Source organism: Chlorocebus sabaeus, chromosome 13 (assembly GCF_047675955.1).
Source record: "Chlorocebus sabaeus isolate Y175 chromosome 13, mChlSab1.0.hap1, whole genome shotgun sequence".
Classification (NCBI taxonomy): domain Eukaryota; kingdom Metazoa; phylum Chordata; class Mammalia; order Primates; family Cercopithecidae; genus Chlorocebus; species Chlorocebus sabaeus.
This window is the reverse complement of record NC_132916.1, coordinates 77,394,716-77,414,897: the sequence shown is the minus strand read 5'-3', so window position 1 is coordinate 77,414,897 and position 20,182 is coordinate 77,394,716. Positions and strand designations below refer to the sequence as shown.

Here is a 20,182-nt window from a genome sequence, read left to right as displayed (position 1 = left end):
GTGCCTTCTGATTGGGAAGCCTGGGTTATCACTTCCTCTAAGGAGTCGTCAGGGACCCTCTTCTGTACTCCTGCACAGCACGGTAAGAGTATGTTACTCACCTCACACCCCTACTAAACTGTGGCCTCTTTGTGGGCAGGGAATACATATTTCGTCTGTGATTCCAGAAAGGCAAAATCCCAAATAACAGACTCAATGCTCATTAAATATTTCAAATATATTTAAATGCTCAGTTGAATATTTACACACATGAATAAATTCAACAAATACTTATTGGGCACCTATTATGTGCCATGCACTGTTCTCTATGCAAGGGTACAGTAGTGACCAAAATAGACCAACAAAAGTCCCTGCCCTCAAACCAGGCAGACCCACTGGAAGGGACAGGAAGCAACTTGGAAGGTGTTGGATGTGTTCTCTATCATGCTGGGCTGTGGGTGAGGTGGGTATATTCATTTGATGAAGTTATACAACTGACATTTGTGCATTTAGACGTATATGTTACACATCAAAACAAACTTTTTTTTTTTGAGATGGAATCTCACACTGTCACCCAGGCTGGAGTGCAGTGGTGCGATCTCGGCTCACTGCAACCTCCACCCCCAGGGTTCAAGCGATTCTCCTGCTTCAGCCTCCTGAGTGGCTGGGACTACAGGTGCCTGCCACCACACCTGGCTAATTTTTTTTGCATTTTTAGCAGAGACAGGGTTTCACCATGTCTCTATGTTTGGACAAGCTGGTTTCAAACTCCTGACCTCAGGTGATCCACCTGCCTCAGCCTCCCAAAGTGCAGGGATTATAGGCATGAGCCACCGTGCCCAAACAAAACAAACTTTTAAAAAACATAGTAATCGGCCAGGCGCGGTGGCTCAAGCCTGTAATCCCAGCACTTTGAGAGGCCAAGACAGGTGGATCATGAGGTCAGGAGATCAAGACTATCCTGGCTAACCTGGTGAAACCCCGTCTCTACTAAAAAAATACAAAAAACTAGCCAGGCAAGGTGGCAGGCACCTGTAGTCCCAGCTACTCGAGAGGCTGAGGCAGGAGAATGGCGTAAACCCAGGAAGCGGAGCTTGCAGCGAGCTGAGATCTGGCCACTGCACTCCAGCCTGGGTGACAGAGCGAGACTCTGTCTCCAAAAAAAAAAAAAAAAAAAAAAAAAAACATAGTAATCATGAAGTGTGAGAGGGGTGTGAAGATGAAACAATGGCAGGATGCTGCTAGCTGTGGATGTGGGTAACAGACACAGGACGTTCACGATATTGTGATCTTTATAGATGTTCACATTTCCAACATAAAAAGCTGTAAAAAAAAAAATCCCTGTACTCACTTGAATAAATATTAATGAAGTACAAGTAATGGATACTCTTCAGCATTACTGCGGGGATTTTTCAACTCAGAATAGAAAGGAAGGGAAAGAAATCAACAGTTATAGTCACTTATGATGAAACAATTTTTTTTCATTTAAGCCTCTAATAACTTTGAAATACTTTACCCACATTTTATAAATTGGGAAACAGAGGCCAGGGCCAGGTAAGTAAAACAGCCAGAATTTGAACCAAGTCTGTGACTCCCTCAACCTCTTTCCATCGGTGTTTCTTACACCCTCTTGCTCACTGCAATAAGCCCAGGTAAGGACTCTTGCTCCAGCTTGGAGAGGGGGCGATACATCCAAAGGAGGCTCCGACAATTAGCACTGGTCACAACGGACACTACTCTTATTGCCTCTGTCTTGATCCAGAACTATATTTGGAAGGTTTAAGTTATTAAAATTGCAAGGAATGATAAGTCATTCTTACACCATTAACAATGGTTCTCTTTCTTTCTTTCTTTCTTTCTTTTTTTTTTTTTTTTTGAGATGCAGTCTCACTGTGGCACCCAGGCTGGAGTAAACTGGCATGATCTCGGCTCACTGCAATCTCACCTCCCAGGTTTAAGCGATTCTCCTTTCTCAGCCTCCCAAGTAGCTGGGATTATAGGTGCACACCACCACACCTGGGTAACTTTGTATTTTTGATAGAGATGGGGTTTCACCATGTTAGCCAGGTTGGTCTTGAACTCCTGACCTCAAGTGATCTGCCCACCTTGGCCTCCCAAAGTGCTGGGATTACAGGTGTGAGCCACTGCACCCAGCCAGCAATAGTTCTGCTATGACCTTTCACAGTCATAATATGCAATGTTTTTATTGGCATTCCCGGTCCTTAAAGACCTCAGTGCATTTCCACCTGGGCTCCCTTTTCCTTGTATTCCACAGTCATGACAACAAAGTGGCACAGAAGCTGGGCCGGGTTTCAGCTGCTGATGAGTATGTCATCATCAACAGAGTGCTGCTGGAGGTAGGGACTTCTCTCAGCTCCGTGCCACATCAACAACTGCACAAACTTGTTTTCTGCCAATACTCACACAGATTCTACCTCAAAGATGCTGAGGAAGCTGATACTGCCAGTAACAGAGGCCACCTTGAGTGTGTTCCTTTCCTGACCACGGTGTCCCTTTGACAGATGTCAGACTTAGCATCATTCCAGTTGGGCCATTATGGACTTGGAAAGCTACTAGCATTTCTGATTGCAGCTTCTCCCAGCCAAAAAAACACATGGTGCCCAGGGATTGTGCCAAATGTGGAGAGATATGGGCAACTTCCCTGCTGTTCACAAGCACTAATGTCCCAATCCCCAGCAGAGGGAAAGGCTGTGGTCCAAACGCACCATTCCTGTAGGGCCCATTTGGTGCTAAATAAAAACTCTCGCCATAGTTATAAATGTGAATCATAATATCTGTTTATATTGTTGAATTTTTACCCATCTGTACTCTCTGTTGTCTTCATCAAAACTAACTGGCCCCAAAGACACTTTATCAAATGCATTATTCCAGTCAGGATCCAGGTGATTACGTCCTAGAGAAAGAGCTTGACATCTAGTCCAGAAAGTTAATTACTAACATAATTATCAAAACCTTTTGTTTTTCAGGGTTAAGTCAAGCAACTCGGTGGGCTGAGTGTTTTGTTTTTTTTGTTTTGTTTGTTCTCTAGCTGATACATAATTAGCTCTTAAGGACAACGCATTTTTTGATTTTTTAAAGTCAAACACAAATATCTAAGTATTCTATCTGTAGACTATTTCTTCAATCTCCTAAATTCACCCAGAAGATTTAGAATGAAACAAAGCCATAAACCAAGTCAACCCATCACCCAAAATTCTCTGTCCCCGAGGCTGTCTTCTAAAATGACTTTTTCTAGAGCAGACACAACAAATCTAATGCTACTTTTTCCCTATAAAATGTCTGAGACTTCTAACACGTTACTGCATATTTCCTCTTCCGCTTTTAACATTATTTTGTCTCAAAGCCATCTTACATTCAGCTTTGACAGGGCTGCTGACAAGCACAGAAAGAAACTGACTGATCGCAGTGACTCATGCCCATAATCCCAGCTCTTTGGGAGGCCGAGGCAGGTAGATCACCTGAGGTCAGGAGTTTGAGACCAGCCTGACCAACATGGTGAAACCCCATCTCTACTAAATACAAAATATTAGCCAGGAGTGGTGGCACACACCTGTAATACCAGCTACTTGGGAGGCTAATGCAAGAGAATCACTTGAACCCAGGAGGCGGAGGTTACAGTGAGCCGAGACTGTGCCAATGCACCCCAGCCTGGGCAACAAGAGTGAACTCCATCTCAAAATAAATAAATAAATAAATAAATAAATAAATAAATAAATAATTAAGCTGCAGGTCCTCAGACCTGAAGTTGCTCCAACCAAGCAGCCAGGAGGGAAAGCATATTGTTTACTTATCTGAAGGCAGAATTGAAAGATTAGAAATACATGTAAAATTCTAATGCAATAAAAGGGAACATGACAGACTGGAAGTCACAGCATTTCAAGGAAATGAGTCCCCAGGAAGAGTCAAAAGTGGTAAGCACTGTGAGAGGGAACTCTCAGGAGGCTGATAGCGTTGTGTCATAGCCTAAATGATGACTAGCCTCAAAACACATCTAACATGGACATCGAGACTTCAGAGCATTGTGAGTGACACAGGAAACATCCAGCACCTAAACCCGATCCTTGCCAGTTTTAGAATTTCCCTTTTCCACTGCAACTTGTCTGGAATTTCATAGAAAGAGAATCTGAAGGCTGGATGCAGTGACTCATGCCTGTAATCCCAGCACTTTGGGAGGCCAAGGCAGGCAGATCATCTGAGGTTGGGAGTTTGAGGCCAGCCTGGCCAACATGGCAAAACCCCATCTCTACTAAAAATACAAAAATTAGTCGGGCATGGTGGCGCAAGCCTGTAATCCCAGCAACTTGGGAGGCTGAGGCAAGAGAATCGCTTAAACCCAGGAAGCAGAGGTTGCAGTGTGCTGAGACCATGCCATTGCCCTCCAGCCTGGGCAACAAGACCAAAACTCCGTCTCAAAAAAAAAAAAAAGAGAGAGAGAGAGAGAGAGAGAGAGAGAGAGAATCTCAATATGCCAATTTGGGGTCTTACTCGCTAACTACAATTTTTTTTTTTTTTTTTTTTTTGAGATGGAGTCTTACTCTGTCACCCAGGCTGGAGTACAGTGGCAGGATCCTGGCTCACTGCAAGCTCCGCCTCCTGGGTTCATGCCATTCTCCTGCCTAAGCCTCCCGAGTAGCTGGGACTACAGGCGCCTACCACCACGCCTAGCTAATTTTTTCTATTTTTTAGTAGAGCCAGGTTTCACCATGTTAGCCAGGATGGTCTCGATCTCCTGACCTCATGATCTGCCCGCCTCAGCCTCCCAAAGTGCTAGGATTACAGGCATGAGTCACCGCGTCCGGCCGCTAACTACAATTTAAAGAATGAACAGTCATGCTTCCAGTCTGGCTTGAATCAGCTCCCATCAACTTTACCCACCACCAACTTCTTGTACTTTTGATGGGAACTAATTAAGCTCATGTGGTGTTTTTTTCCCCCACATTGTCTTCTGCGGTTTTGGAACAGAGCACACCAAATTAGCCCCACCTGCTTGAATGAGAAGGCGGTCATTTATCCCACCGATGGGCAGACTTTCTCTCCTACCTAGAAGCTGCCTTCCAAGGTTCCCAAACACCACGGGATGACGATAGTAACCCCAACTCCTAACCAGCTAGAATCCTGAGAAGAGCAGTTTAGTGTTGTGTCAGTGGTCCATCTTTCGCCAGTTCACAGCAATCATTTCCTCAAGCACAGTAAAATGTCTAAGGAGGCCACAGAGTCCTACCAGACTATCATTAGAGGCAAGAGTTACAACACTCTGGCCAGGCGTGGTGGCTCACGCCTGTAATTCCCAGCACTTTGCGAGGCCAAGGTGGGTAGATCACCTGAGGTCAGGAGTTCGAGACCAGCCTGACCAACATGGAGAATCCCCATCTCTACTAAAAAAAAAAAAAAAAAAATTAGCCGGGCATGGTGGTGGATGCCTGTAAGCCCTGCTACTCGGGAGGCTGAGGCAGGAGAATCACTTGAACCCGGGAGGCAGAGAGAGGTGGTGGTGAGCCCAGATCACGTCATTGCACTCCAGACTAGGCAACAGAAGCAAAACCTCATCTCAAAAAAAAAAAAAAAAAGAAGAAGAAGAAGAAGAATCGAAACATTCAAGAATTCGGGGCATTATGCAATATTTAAGTTGTCCTGTGGTAATCTTGCCAAAATCAAAGTGTTTTTTCATTAACTATGCTCCAACAGGAGAGCCTAACGAATTTTAAGAGTGTGGGAGTCTTTTGACACATAAAGTTACTTTCTTCCAAAGGAGGAAATAACCCCAGCATTCACACATGTCAAGGAGTAAAGTTAAAGGAAACAAGCCATTGACAGTGCTGCCGCCCACCTGGGCCAAGGCGTCAGGCTCCCGAGGTGATGGCTTTCAGCCCCTGGATAACACTTCTCAGCCTCAGTCAACTTTAACTCCCATCCCTGCAACTACTAAATTGGTGAACATAAAAGAAAGAGAATCAATCAATATTTGGCAGTCATGATATATTGTTACTCCTGATCCAAGGACTCTTTCCGTGGTTAAGAAAGTAAATAACAGTACATAAGAACATCCTAGTCTCACAGTGGAAACAGATTATGTTCACTTACAGAATATACAGCAGGGGTACCCAACCCCTTGCTGGGTCTCTTATAAGAGAGGAATCACAGAACCCTTGTATATAACAAAAATAATTATTAACAAAGAATTCTCTGTTCTTAATTAGTTCTAAATTAGTTACTTAATTATTATTTGTGTGTGTGCTTACCCTAAGAAGACAAATAGGAGGTAGAAGGAGGATAAATAAGGATTCAATTGAATCAGCAGTTTTCAAACTTTTTTTTTTTTTCCGAAACGGAGTTTCACTCTTGTTGCCCAGGTTGGAGTGCAATGGCGCGATCTTGGCTCACCACAACCTCTGCCTCTCAGCAGGTTCAAGTGATTCTCCTGCCTCAGCCTCCTGAGTAGCTGGGATTAGAGGCATGTGCCACCACGCCTGGCTAATTTTATATTTTTTAGTGGAGATTCTCCATGTTGGTCAGGCTAGTCTCCAACTTCCAACTCCCGACCTCAGGTGATCCACCAGCCTCAGCCTCCCAAAGTGCTGGGATCACAGGCGTGAGCCACCATGCCCAGCTTAGTTTTCAAACATTTTTTTAAAGGTTGAGGAACTCTGTTAGTTAAAACATATCCATGCAGCCCCCACTATCTGAGATGGCTCAAAAGGAACAGGTCTGGATGAGGAGATACAGAGGGTTGAACATTTTCTTCTGCTTCAACCCCATTTCTTGAGGAGGTCCTGAGGTTGGCATAATGAAACAAAACTATTTGAAAGGCACGGAACTAAAGTGAATCCAATAGTAAGATATTTAAACTGAGAAATGCAGAAGCTTTTATGATATTTTATAGCAAATATACAATTTTGAACTACTAGTATACATAAAAATTAAATATATAGCACCTACACTATTTAGTTACTGTTTATCATATACAAGGCCAAATGTGTCACTGACTATACACATAAAGGTTTTCACAAACAGCCAAATTTATTTCAATGCACCTGAGTGAGAGGAGAACATAGCCATGAAAGATGGTGATGACAAGGAATTTCAAGGACAGGGAATATGAGCTACAATACAATGTTAAGTAATAAAGGAAGAAGTTTTTTTTAATATATAGATACAGCATTGTTTCACTGATTTTATATATATTAAAAATATGATTTTATATATATTTAAAATATGATTTTATATATATATAAAATATGATTTTATATATAAATGATTTTATATATAAAATATGATTTTATATATATATATAAATTATGATTTTATATATATAGTATCTTTAGGCCGGGCATGGTGGCTCACGCCTGTAATCCCAGCACTTTGGGAGGGGGTTGGGAGTTCGAGACCAGCCTGACCAACAAGTAGAAACCCTGTGTCTACTAAAAACACAAAATTAGCCGGCTATGGTAGTGCATGCCTGTAATCCCAGCTACTTGGGGGGCTGAGGCAGGAGAATCGCTTGAACCCGGGAGGCGGAAGTTGGGGTGAGCTGAGATCACACCATTGCACTCCAGCCTGGGGGACAAAAGCGAAACTCCATCTCAAAAAAAAAAAAAAAAAAAGTGTCTTTAGCAGTGGACTAGTTTTGCTGATTTTTAAATGCCCACAAAAACATTGGAAGGTTACCTGCTAAAACATCAATGTGATTATTGCTAGGTGAGAGACTACAGGCAATTCATTGTTCCTTTAAATTTTATGTTGCTTTCCAAAAGAAAAGAAAAAAGGAATGAAAAGGGGGGAATAATTAGCCTAGACATCCTTTGGGCTTAGAGTCAATAAAAAATGTAGTATACACTGGTGAATAGTAAAAACATATTTTTCCTTAAGTTAAAAAAATAAAAATAAAAATCTATTCTTTTAATGAATGCAAAGGTTCGATCCTATTGCTCCAGCCAACACTCACTCAGTTTGATATCTGCAGCAGAACTGGGTCAGTCCTTTACGGATCTGAACTTTTTACCCCATACTAGTGCAGTAGCCTACAGATTGATACCCCAGGAACAGCTAGCACTGGGAGAAGGACCAAGGAAAAGCCCAAATTGGAGCATCTCTGCTCACAAAAGCATATTCTCAGGATTCCCACTCACCACATCCAGGTCCTGGGAAACCCGCCGTTTCCGCAGCTCCTCCATCCTCTCGCACACGTCGGAGAAACAGGTGTTGTAATAATCTGCATACTGCTGCGCCAGGTCATCGATGTTTCCCAGTGAACCGTCCTGAAGGGGTAGAAAAACAAAGGCGGTCAGGTCAGTGCACCGGGGAAAAGCCCACAGCCATCGGACCTCCCTCTATGCAGAGTTTATAGTAATAAAGGCCGGTATTTAAGCGGGAAACATCAAGTGCCAAGTTGTTTCACGTACAGGATCACCTACTCCTCAGGGCAGCCCTCTGACAGGGGCCTGTTTTTTCCCCACTTGTATTGATGGGTAAACAGGGGCTCAAAGAAGTTGAGCGACTGCCCACAAATCCCGGGACTAAGAAGCACAGAGGCCAGCTTTCCAACCTGGGACGGTCTGGTGCCAACATCGGGGTCTTCGACACCCATCTCTCTGCCTGCCTAGCAGGGCTAAGAGAGGAAACACCAGGGAAGCACCTTCAGCAAAGGCACTGTGTGAGGAAGAGGCTCCTAATGCCCAGTGTGGCCCCTGGCCTGCATCACCACCTCCTGGGAAGCTCATAAAAGAGACAGATGTCAGGACCCCTCCCAGGGATTCCGATGGGAGCCTGAGAATTCAGGAACTGGCAGAGAATAGAATCTGAGACAGATCTAACTGCACCTCTCAGGAGACCCTCAGAAAAGTGGAAAATCTTTTTATTCATTAGTCATTAGTATTCATCAATATTCATTATTATGGTCATTAATATTCATATTATTCATTAGACTTATTATTCACTAGGCATTCCAAGTCCAGGTGCAAGAGTACACGTTACAAATTCACCTGCATAAGTAAGTAAACATGTCACTTGTTTCTTCCCCAAGGCAAGTGCCATGTAATTGCTCTAGAGCTCATTCTGAGCTTCCCCCCAGCTCCACTGAGCCTTGTACTGGTTAAGTGGCCTTAGGTACGTCTCTTAACCTCCAAGGAACACTGAATAATCACAGCACCTACTTCAGTGAGGACTACTGGAATAACATGTGTGAGGCGCTTAGACCTTAGCTGGTTCATGTAGTCCACCTGGAATGTAGTAAGTGCTAAAAATCTCTCACAGTGTAATACTCACTGCAAGATTTTGTTCCACACTATAGTCTTCCTTTAGAGCAATGGATTCCTAAATACACACCTGAACACACACAGGGAGGATGACAGAAATGCCTTGTACATTTGTAAGTTATGCCATTTCTTCTATCCATTCACTCATTCAGAAAGACCTCTCCTCCAGCTCTTTTTTTTTTTTTTTTTAACCTCCCAACATTCTGCTCTTTGTTTTAAATAAATGACTTTACCAAGACAACCAAGGAAAATACGACTTTTAGATCACCTAAAGCCACACACACATTTTCCATTTTACAGACTGCTAGCCAGCCCTTCAGTTATTTAATGTTGGTGCACTGCCCATAGCAACACACGCCTAACACTGCAAAGCAGGCTTAGATGCAAGCAGGGCTTGTGAGTTGGATTTCTCCCAAAGCCTTTCTGCTAAAGACCTACACCCTGGTCAGGAGGCCTGGGGCAGATCGAGGATCATCTCTACCCTACTTCTGCATTCACTGATTTTACAGAACCAAGGGAGAGGAGAAACTGAAACGGGAAAAAATGACACTTCAGAAAGCTCCTTGCTTCCCCACCAATAACATGTTCTGCGTTTGAGCTGATGGCCTCAAAGTTCCTAGCACAGTGTGGAGACAAGAAGGACTCTTCCGAGGCCAGGAAGATCTTTGAATGTGTCTGGACAAAAGTCACTCCTTCACTACAATCAGTCTTGTCTGTCTGAGCCCACAGCCTGGACTGACACAGCAGGCAAGGTGGGAGACCCCCTCCTCTTCAAAATGTCATCTACTGTCAAGTGTTCAGTAGAAAAACAGCAAAGGTCAAGACGGAATCTGCTGCTGCCCCTCTAAGGACATGCACCGTGGCGCTCAGCTTCCTGGCCTCTGCTGTACTGCCTCCAGGAAAGGAAACTGCCTGAAAACAGAACCTGGGCCAGGCGCGGTGGCTCACGCCTGTAATCCCAGCACTTTGGGAGGCCAAGCAGGGGAGTAGATCACCTGAGGTCAGGAGTTCGAGACCAGCCTGGCCAACATGGTGAAATCCCATCTCTACTAAAAGTACAAAAATTAGCTGGGCATGGTGGCACACACCTGTAATCCCAGCTACTCGGGAGGCTGAAGCACAAGAATTGCCTGAGATCAGGAGGCGGTGGTTGCAGTGGGCTGAGATCCCGCCACTGTACTTCAGCCTGGGTGACAGAGTGAGACTCCATCTCAAACACAAAACAAAAACCCAGAATCTGTCTTGGAAGAAGAGGGAGCCAGAACAGAATATCTTAAGGTGAGGTTCCTGAAATACAGCATGATAAACTGATATTAGGATCCTGAGGATCCTCCGACTCATCACAACTCAACCACGCATGCCCCAGGATCACAACTCGACCATTTCCATCTACGGCCTCCCCATGGCCCAACTTTGCCCAACCTGCCACCCAAATGACCTTGCTAAAAGATCAGATGGAATCTCCCCCACTGAGATCCTTTCATGCTCCATCACCCATCCTACAATATAAACGCCAAATGTACCAGTCTTTCAGTAACCTTCATCTGCGGTCCCCACGCCCTCCATGCAGTAGGGGCCTGAGAGCACCCAGAGAGCAACAAGCAGTTCCTCCTGGAGGCTCGAAGCAGGCCTTCTCCCACGCATCCCCCGTAACCCCATCAACACACACCCCGAAGAGGACTGAGGGAACTCCTGGAGGGAACTTTAAGAGAGAAGGAGGGCAGAAGAGCAGCTCTCATGGGGGCATGGGTTCTGACCACCAGCTCCTGACAGCTGTGACTAGGAGAGCAAAGCACCAGCCCCTGGGAGGGAAGGGCTCGATGCCACAGCTCCCTCAGCTATTCGAGCACCTGGGGCCAGGTGCCTGGCTCACGCCTGTAATGCCAGCACTCTGGAAGACCAAGGCAGGCAGAGACCAAAGAAGCAGCAAGTTCTGCAGCGGACACCAGCTGGGTGTTTTCCAGTTCAAATCTGACACTACCAAACTGGAGACAGCCTCATAACCCACAGGCTGAAGGCTCAGTCCTAGAAGACTGCTCTTCACTTCTGATGCCAGAAGCAAGCTCCAGGTTGTTTTACCTGCTACAAATTGGGGTTCCCACGACCCCCTTTTGAGGCTCAATTAATTTGCTAGAGTGGCTCGGAAAACTTGGGCAAACACTATACTTACATTTACTGACTTATTTTAAAAGAATTCACAAAGGATACCAATGAATATCAGATGAAGAGATGCATAGGGCAGAGTACTGGCAAAGGGAGTTGGAGCTTCCCTGCCCCCGCCAGACCCTCCACCCCACACAAACCTCCACGTGTTCAGCTATCCAGAAGCTCCCAGAACCCAGTCTGTTGGGGTTTTTATGGAAGCTTCATTACATAGGCATGATTGATTAAATCAAAGGCCACTGACTAGCAGCTCAACCTTCGGCCCCTCTCCCCTCCTCAGAGGTTGGGGCTAAAAGTCCCAACCCTCTAATCCGACCTGGGTCTTTGCTGTGACCAACCTCCATTCTGAAGCTACCTAGAGTGGCCAGCCATCAGTCAACTCATTAACATACAAAAAAATACACTTATCACTTTGGAGATTCCAAGGGTTTTAGGAGTTTGCCAGAAAACAAGATTAAGACCAAAAATATATTTCACAATATCATAAAACCAACAACAAGCCAACTCTTCACTTCAGTTCTGTTTTCCCTACGAGTGAAATTCTCTATCCCATTCCCAATCACTCAAAACTCCCCCAATAATCTGGGGACCTGAAAAATATATTTGTTGCTCCTGAGGAAAAGAGCAGCTGTTCAACTCAACTCAGGCCAAAGAAAGCCAGCATTTCACAACCTACGATATGCCGTAATAGCCACTCCTCACTCCAGATAATAATTAGAACAGGGTGGCACAGCTGCTTTTACATCTTCCCAAATTACTTTCCAGATGTGCAGTAAGTCCCCAAGGTTACCACTTCCATCAGTCTTGATGATTTAAATGCCAAGAAAGACAACAGAATAGAAGAATGCATATATGTGTTTTTAAGAGTGGGTTTTGTCTGCCATCCCACAAAAAGAATCCTTTACATTCCAATCAATGAAACCAACCAACCACCTGATGATTTTCTTTACCCACTCAAAATTCAGGCTTTACAACATGAAATAATAAGGATAATCATCATTTCTATGTTATATGGGGGCGGGAGGAAACTCTGGGAGTGATGGATATGTTTATGATGTTGATGGTAGTGGCATATACTTATTCCCAAACTCATCGAGTTCAATATGCACAGCTTTTTACTTATCAATCATACCTCAATAAAGCAGTCTTTTAAAACCCCTGCTTTTTCAGGACTGACAATGTTTGCATTATTTTTATTCAGCTTGTTCCTTGAGATAGTTACAGACCTACTCCATAAAAATATTTAATTTTACTAAAAATACTTGCAACATGAGTCTGCAGGAAATTTAAATAATGCAGCTGAGGTTTCCATAGGACCACATGCTGCATCTTTATGGAAACACAAAATCTATGTCTGAGTCAGCATCCCACCATACTAATGTCAAGCACTGATGTTGCAAAATAAACTTGTAACTATAATAAGACTTTAAATCATCTCTACACTTATTATAACATATATCATGATCAAAACACTGAAATGGATTCTTTAATAAGACTTTAAATCATCTCTACATTTATTATAATAAATATCATGATTAAAACACTGAAACGGATTCTTTTTTAAACCTTTTAAGGTGTTCAGAAGTTTCTGGTCTGGAGTTCATTGCTTGCCTCATCTGTTTCACTTCTTTCTTATTTTCTCTCTTTGGTTCTCTGGCATTAAGCTTAAGCAATATTAGTTCAAGTTTAGGTACATGGGAAAACTTTATTTCCTCAAAATAATTTTTTGAGAAAATTGTGAAATTTTGAGTCACATGATATTTTTATGAGAATTTTTCCACCCCTTTCTTTGAAAACAAGAAAAGAGATACATGCAGATTCAAGTTCTCTTTCCTTTTGTTATTACAGAACCTGGTCACAGCATCTGTCTATATACATGACAATCCATTTCACTTGCGGCAGATTTAAATTAAATCTATGGAGTCATCACCCATGTCAGCTCAACAGACAACAAACTTCTACAACCTTCCCCCAAAGCCACAGAGCACCTTTGTCCCAAACACCCGTCTTTCATACAACCAACGTAAAAGACAGAGATAAGGGGCATTGTACCAAGCAGGGTGGACTGCTGTTGCAATTAAGGAGAAAAGACACAGAGCACTGTTCCCTCAACAATCGTTTTCACAGTATTTCTGAGATGTATCCCAATTCACTTCTGTCTCTGGAAAATGGAAAACCTAAAACTACTATGAAAACAAAAGGCATTTGTATCATTACTTTTGTTATTTCTGCTCTTCTTTCCCCAGATGTCACTTCCAGTTTAGAATAAGTTGACAGACTTGGGAGGGGAAAAAAATAAAAAGAAAAAAAAAACCATTTGAAAACATCAGGAGATACAATGTGATCTGTTGCATACAGATTGTATGCAAACGAATGTGTGATCCTCCTATTTTATGTATCTGTAAAGTTTTCCCCAAGGGAAAACTCTTGTGTGTTTCTCTAACTCCCCAAAGTTGAGAGAAAGACACTGTTGACTCATTTATTGTTTCTTTACCTTTTCTGTCCTTAATAACAAGTACATATATATTTTACATAATATAAATTGTTATGATTACATTGTTCCTTGTTTCGAGAGGGATGGAGGGAGATATATACATCCCCTCCAAGCTAAATCCACCAAAAAAGGAAATCACTATGGTACAATGAAACCTAACTGATTTTTTGAATGACTTCTCAAGGTGTTTCCACTCTTAATTAGCTTGTTTAAAGATTTTAAGGCGATAAACACTTTCAGCAACCTTTCAGGTGAAATTGCTACAACCATAAAAATGCCTTTAGTTCTGGTTTTCTTGTTCAGGCTCATTGAATCTGTGTAATGTTACTGTTCTCACCAGCTCTGTCATCACTTTCTGCCACATCGTCGTCGTTCTGGAGAAATTCATTGACTGTAATAACTGATCTCAAATACTTTTCTCTGAGGTATCATTCCCAGTGTTTCTACAGACGGGTTGAGCTGGAAGTATAGTTTGTCTCAGGAAAAAGTTTTAACATGTAACAACATATGCCAGAGGGACGTATTAGGTCATGCAAATGGCAAGTGACGCCCCCGGGGGCACACCCATAGGGCAGGTGGCTGGAGTGGGGCTCATTTCATACCTTCCATCCCCTCTCTCCAAAAACACCCAGAACCGCCAGCGCCCACGTCGAATCCTAGCTTTGGCATATATGGTCATGGTGATGCTATTGCACACAGGTGGGTCCCGGTTACCACAAATCCCCTCCTGAAGAATAAATGGCCTCCCAGAAGGCAGGATTGACAAACCCTCCTCAGAGCTCTCTCAGCACCTGCTTCTAGGTCTCCAAATGTCTAAGGAAAAAAATAGCAGGAAAAACAATGGGGGGCCGGCATGGTGGCTCATACCTGTAATCCTAGCACTTTGGGAGGCCACGGTGGGTGGATCACCTGGGGTCAGGAATTCGAGACCAGCCTGACCAACATGGAGAAACCCCGTCTCTACTAAAAATACAAAATTAGCCGGGCATGGTGGCACATGCCTGTAATCCCAGCTACTAGGAGGCTGAGACAGGAGAATCGCTTCAACCTGTGAAGTGAGCTGAGATCACGCCGTTGCACTCCAGCCTGGGCAACAAGAGCGAAACTCAGTCTCAAAAAAAAAAAAAAAAAAAAAAATTGGAGCATAGAATCCCCCTCTATATATGAATATACATTACAGCTATGTACAGCTAGAAGCATTTATTAATATCAATTATATCTATGTATAGCTACAATTATTTATGTTAAAAATACACACCGGGCCAGGCACAGTGGCTCACGCTTGTAATCCCAGCACTTTGGGAGGCCAAGGCAGGCAGATCACCTGAGGTCAGGAGTTTGAGACCAGCCTGGTCAACATGGTGAAACCCTGTCTCAATGAAAAATACAAAAATTAGCCAGGCGTGGTGGCGGGCACTTGTAATCCCAGCTACTCAGGAGGCTGAGGATGGAGAATCACATGACCCCAGGAGGCAGAGGTTGCAGTGAGTCGAGATGGCACCACTGCACTCCAGCCTGGGTGACAGAGCGAGACTCCGTCTCAAAACAAAGCAAAACAAAAATGGGCATGTTAAATGATTTTAAAAAGGATAAATTAAAAGTGCCAAGTTCCTTCCTGTGCCCAAATGGATAAGCAACTGCAGTGTCATTCACCCTGCAGATCATGACCCATTAGGGGTTGCACGGGTCAAGGGTGGATCAGAGAAGCACAGCCGCTACGGGCGATGTGGGAGCTGGTGAAGCAGCCGGTACTGCTTGCTGCCTCTGTGCCTAGTACTGACTTAGGGTCACTCTAGGTCAGTCAGACTGGCGGTTATGAAGGAAGCTGGATGTGAATAACAGCAAGGACAAAAGAGAGCCCATGACACCACTGGAGCCATGAAGACAACCGGAGTCCACTTGTGTTTCTCATCAACTCCAACCTTGACGCCATGGGTGACCCACAGAGAAGCTAACACTCTTCACAAGGGACCTGCACACATGGCCAGGGACACAGAAGGCAGGGATCTGGCGGGCTCTGGAGCTGTTGTGGGTTCAGATGCTGTCTCATGCCAGCAAGGTAAGCCAGCAGATCAGTGACACCATGTGGAAGCTGCCACAATGCCTGGCACCCTACACCAACCTTCAGAGTCTAAAAAATATGCTGCTGATTCACTTCCAGCTCCCAAATCTCACACAAGGTGTCTTTTGTGAAGGTCACTAACCCAGAACCATACCAGAAAGGGTGAACACAGTACAAGCCCCCACAGAGTATTTGGATAAATTTAAACATTTGAGACTTGCATTTGTTTAAAGGATATCACATAGCATATCAGAAGAGCACAGAAGAGGCTGGGCACAGTGGCTCACACCTGTAATTCCAGCACTTTGGGGAGGCCAAGGTGGGTGGATTACTTGAGGTCTGGAGTTTGAGACCAGCCTGGCCAACCAAAATGGTGAAACCTCATCTCTACTAAAACAATTACAAAACTTAGCTGGGCTTGGGGGTGCATGCCTGTAATCCCAGCTACTCAGGAGGCTGAGGCAAGAGAAACACTTGAACCCAGGAGGCAGAGACTGCGTGAGCCAAGATCATGCCATTGCACTCCAGCCTGGGCGACAGGGCAAGACTCCCTCTCAAAAAACAAAACCAAAAAAACCAACCCTGTCTCTACTAAAAATACAAAAATTAGCCAGGCATGATGGCAGGTGCCTGTAATTCCATCTACTCCGGAAGATAAGGAAGGAGAATCGCTTGAACCTGGGAGGCGGAAGTTGCAGTGAGCTAAGCTCGTGCCACTGCACTCCAGCTTGGGTGACAGAGTGAGACTCTGCCTCAAAAAAAAAAAAAAAAAAAAAAAAAAAAAGCACAGAACAGAATGGAAAATGTTGAAGTACATCTCATGAAACTTTGTGTATATAGTATTGCATTTTATCACAATGTAAAATATAATCCTTCCAGTGAATCTCTGACAAAAGTTTGAAAGTCACTGATGGAAGGCCAGGCACAGTAGCTCACACTTATAATCCCGGGACTTTGGGAGGCCGAGGCAGGTGGTTATAGCTTGAGGCCAGGAGTTCGAGACCAACCTGGGCAACACACTGAAATCCCATCTCTACTAAAATTACAAAAATTGGCTGGCTGTGGTGGCACACACCTGTAATCCCAGCTACTCAGGAGGCTGAGGCAGGAGAATCACTTGAGCCCAGGAGGCAGAGGCTCCGGTGAGCCGAGATCATGCCACTGCACACCAGCCTGGGCAGCAGAGCAAGACTGTCTCAAAAAAAAAAAGTAAGAAAGTCACTGATGGAGTTCACTTCCTAGGTGACAGCCATGGGGGCCCACATTGTCTCTATTTTAGAACCCCACTGCCTGTGAGTTTCCCTGTCACTATCCACCCCTCCTTCTGAGCATACCCTTAAATGTAATTATTCCCCAAGGTCCTCTGCGTTTTTCTCTTCTTACACTCCCTGCTCCCTTGGGGAAATGTCATCTGTGGTAGGATGGAGTTAAAGCCGCTCTAACACTTTCCCTCTCCTCTACTTCCAACAGGCCCAGTGCAGACTGCTTGACCCTAGGATTCAGCAGACTTCAAACTGGTAGCAAAAATGTTATTACCAAAATCTTATGCATGAACTAGTCATCCCCAACTACCTACTGGGAAGAAATCTGAAAAGTTTAGTCTAAATATGAACAAACTCAGTTTCCTGACGAGAAAAAGGAGCAGTTCTCATAAAACAGATGAACAAGAAGGCCTACTCCACATCCCTCATGCAAAGTATATGCCAGCACCTCTGCACAGCACATCGATTGTCACGTATGATGAAGAAACTGAGGAAAGCTGTAACATTCGCTTGTGTTTATGTTCTTCAATCATCAACAGTTTATAGGATATTTCATTAATTCAAATAATATTTACTAAACATTTACTATATTCCGAGTGTTGTGCTAGATGTTAAGTATGCGATATAAAATCAAAAAACATGAAAGTTTACTTCTACTGAACAGAAGAGCAAAGTGTGGCCATTAGTTTATTTTAATGCAGTCATATGGTTAAGTCATGAGAACTTGTTGAAAGGATTTACTAAGCTGTGTGCTTAATATTAGATCTCTTTGGAATGAAAGGCTCTGAAAAAATCCAATCTGCTGGCTATCAGTGGCTCAAAAGAGTATTACACAAAAACCCTAAGAACTTGAAAATGCGGAGAAAAGAATGGGAACATTGATCATTGGTTCTTAAAAAGTACAAGCATAGATTCAGACTCAAAATGGACATTTGGATTTAGCAGATGGCAGTTTTAGACTGAACTCATTTTCCATTTTTAATCTGCCCTGAGCTTAATAGAATCACAGATTTGAAAAGTAGCAGAGCTAATTGGGTGAGAATGAAGTCACAATTTTAGACCACATTCACAGATCTTGATGAGTATGAATCACACTAAGTTTTCTCTGGCCGCCTTTTTGACACACAAACGTCAGGATGTGAACATTTTCAAGCATTTGACCAACAAGATCTGAATGTGATATGATCAGAATTTTAGAATGAAAATATTGATCTCAGAACAATCTGAAATTTCTAGCAGTGTGGTTAAATGATGTACAATATTTGAGTCTTTGTGTTTTAGAGAAATGATAATCTGCCACAGCTTGACTAGAGAGTCTCACGGTGTGACCGTACTTGGTATGAGACTGAGCTTGACTCTGGCTGATTTCCTCACACAGCTCCTTGGTGCAACTGGTAAATGAGATGCAGGAGTCCAGACAACTTGATCAAAACTGACTGACAACAAGCATCACGCTGGTAACCATTTGCTTTTATACAACTAAAGTTGAAGCAACTGCTTCTTGGTGCTATTGCCAAAATTCTACATTTTTAAGAACTGACAGGTAACACCTAAAAAATACTCTTTGCTTAGCACCTACGTTCTGCATCTCACAAATGGCTGCACCAGATATCTAGGACTTGCTTTAAATCCTGGGCCTGGGAGGGGTGGTGAATGCAGATATAGATGGAACAAGATCAGTGGTGATGGAACATAGCAGCTCTTTAACATATGCTCCTTACTTGGTATACATCTGAAATTTCCCATTGTAAGGAGTTTTTAATAGGTGGCTTATTTGTTCATGTGTTTGTTGTTACCAGGCAACTTTAGAGTTTATGAAAGCTGGGGCTGGATCTTATTCATTTTTATAACCTCAGTTTCTAACATTATTGCAACGCCCAACACTTAGCAGTTACTTAATGAATACTTATCAAATGAATGAACAGATGGATGGATGGATGGATGGATGGATGGATGGATGGATGGATGGACGGATGGCAGTAGAGTTGATCCTTCTCTTTCCTGAGAGTGCCATAAAATTCACTCAGTAACTAGGAATTGACAGACTGCCCACTAAACCAGGATTTTTATATATAACGGTGAGCTTCTAGTCACAATTCTTGTCCCTACTGACCTCACAACAGTAATACAGTCTAGTGAGACACTGATACATGAAATACATCATTACAAACAATGGCAAACAAAGGTCTTAGGGAAGGGGGTAGGAAGATGTTCCAGACAGAGGGAATAACAAATGTAATTCCTCTGAGTCCAGAGAGACAGCCTAACCTGTTCCAACAGGTAAAGCTACCCTGGGTGACTAAAAGGTCAGAATGCAGAGGTGTGGCAGGACAGGGGACTGGAGAGACAGGAAGAAACCCAGGTTTGGTGATTCCTCATGAATTCAATAGCCATAGATATTTAAGCAGGAATATAGAAGGCATGCAGTTTGCTTTACATAAAGTACGAAATTCTCTGTCATACACTTCAATGACAACCAAACCACAGAGATTTTGAAAACTGTGCCCCTGATTTCATTAACTTTGCATCCACACAGAAACCTCTCAACAGAACAGTCAGTTGGCACCTGTGAATTGATAGTGCCTTGTCTCACCAGCTAGAAAATCAAACTAACAAATGGGGATACAATCCAAGAAGCTCATCCAGCCCTTGGCCAGCTCTGCTTCATTATATTTTTGTCCAGCTGTGAATCTTAATGCTGCTGACACCAATAAAGTGAACCATTAGCATGGTGTCTGCCTCTGTGATCCTTGGCAGCAGACCCAGTCCCACCTCTGTCACGGAAGAGGCCGAACAGTGAAGACAAGATTTAAATGATTTAAATCCACTGGGATGTTATTCCTCTTTTCAGGTATGGCCACAGTCCAACAGGCAGAGAAAAGCTTCACAGAAAAAGGGTGGCCTACATGACAAAGAATCATCAACCAGGCACAGTGGCTCATGCTGATAA

At 43.5% G+C, this 20,182-nt stretch overlaps 1 protein-coding gene across 2 annotated transcripts in view; it reads right to left on the bottom strand.

The window, feature by feature from the left end:
* Nucleotides 1-20,182, bottom strand: part of SASH1 (SAM and SH3 domain containing 1) — a 281,301-nt gene that overhangs the window by 154,125 nt on the left and 106,994 nt on the right. For both annotated transcript variants that reach the window (XM_008006716.3, XM_008006712.3), the window contains exon 2: nt 8,127-8,255. In XM_008006716.3, the coding sequence (XP_008004907.3) occupies nt 8,127-8,255 (129 nt within the window). The remainder of the gene's footprint in view (nt 1-8,126; nt 8,256-20,182) is intronic.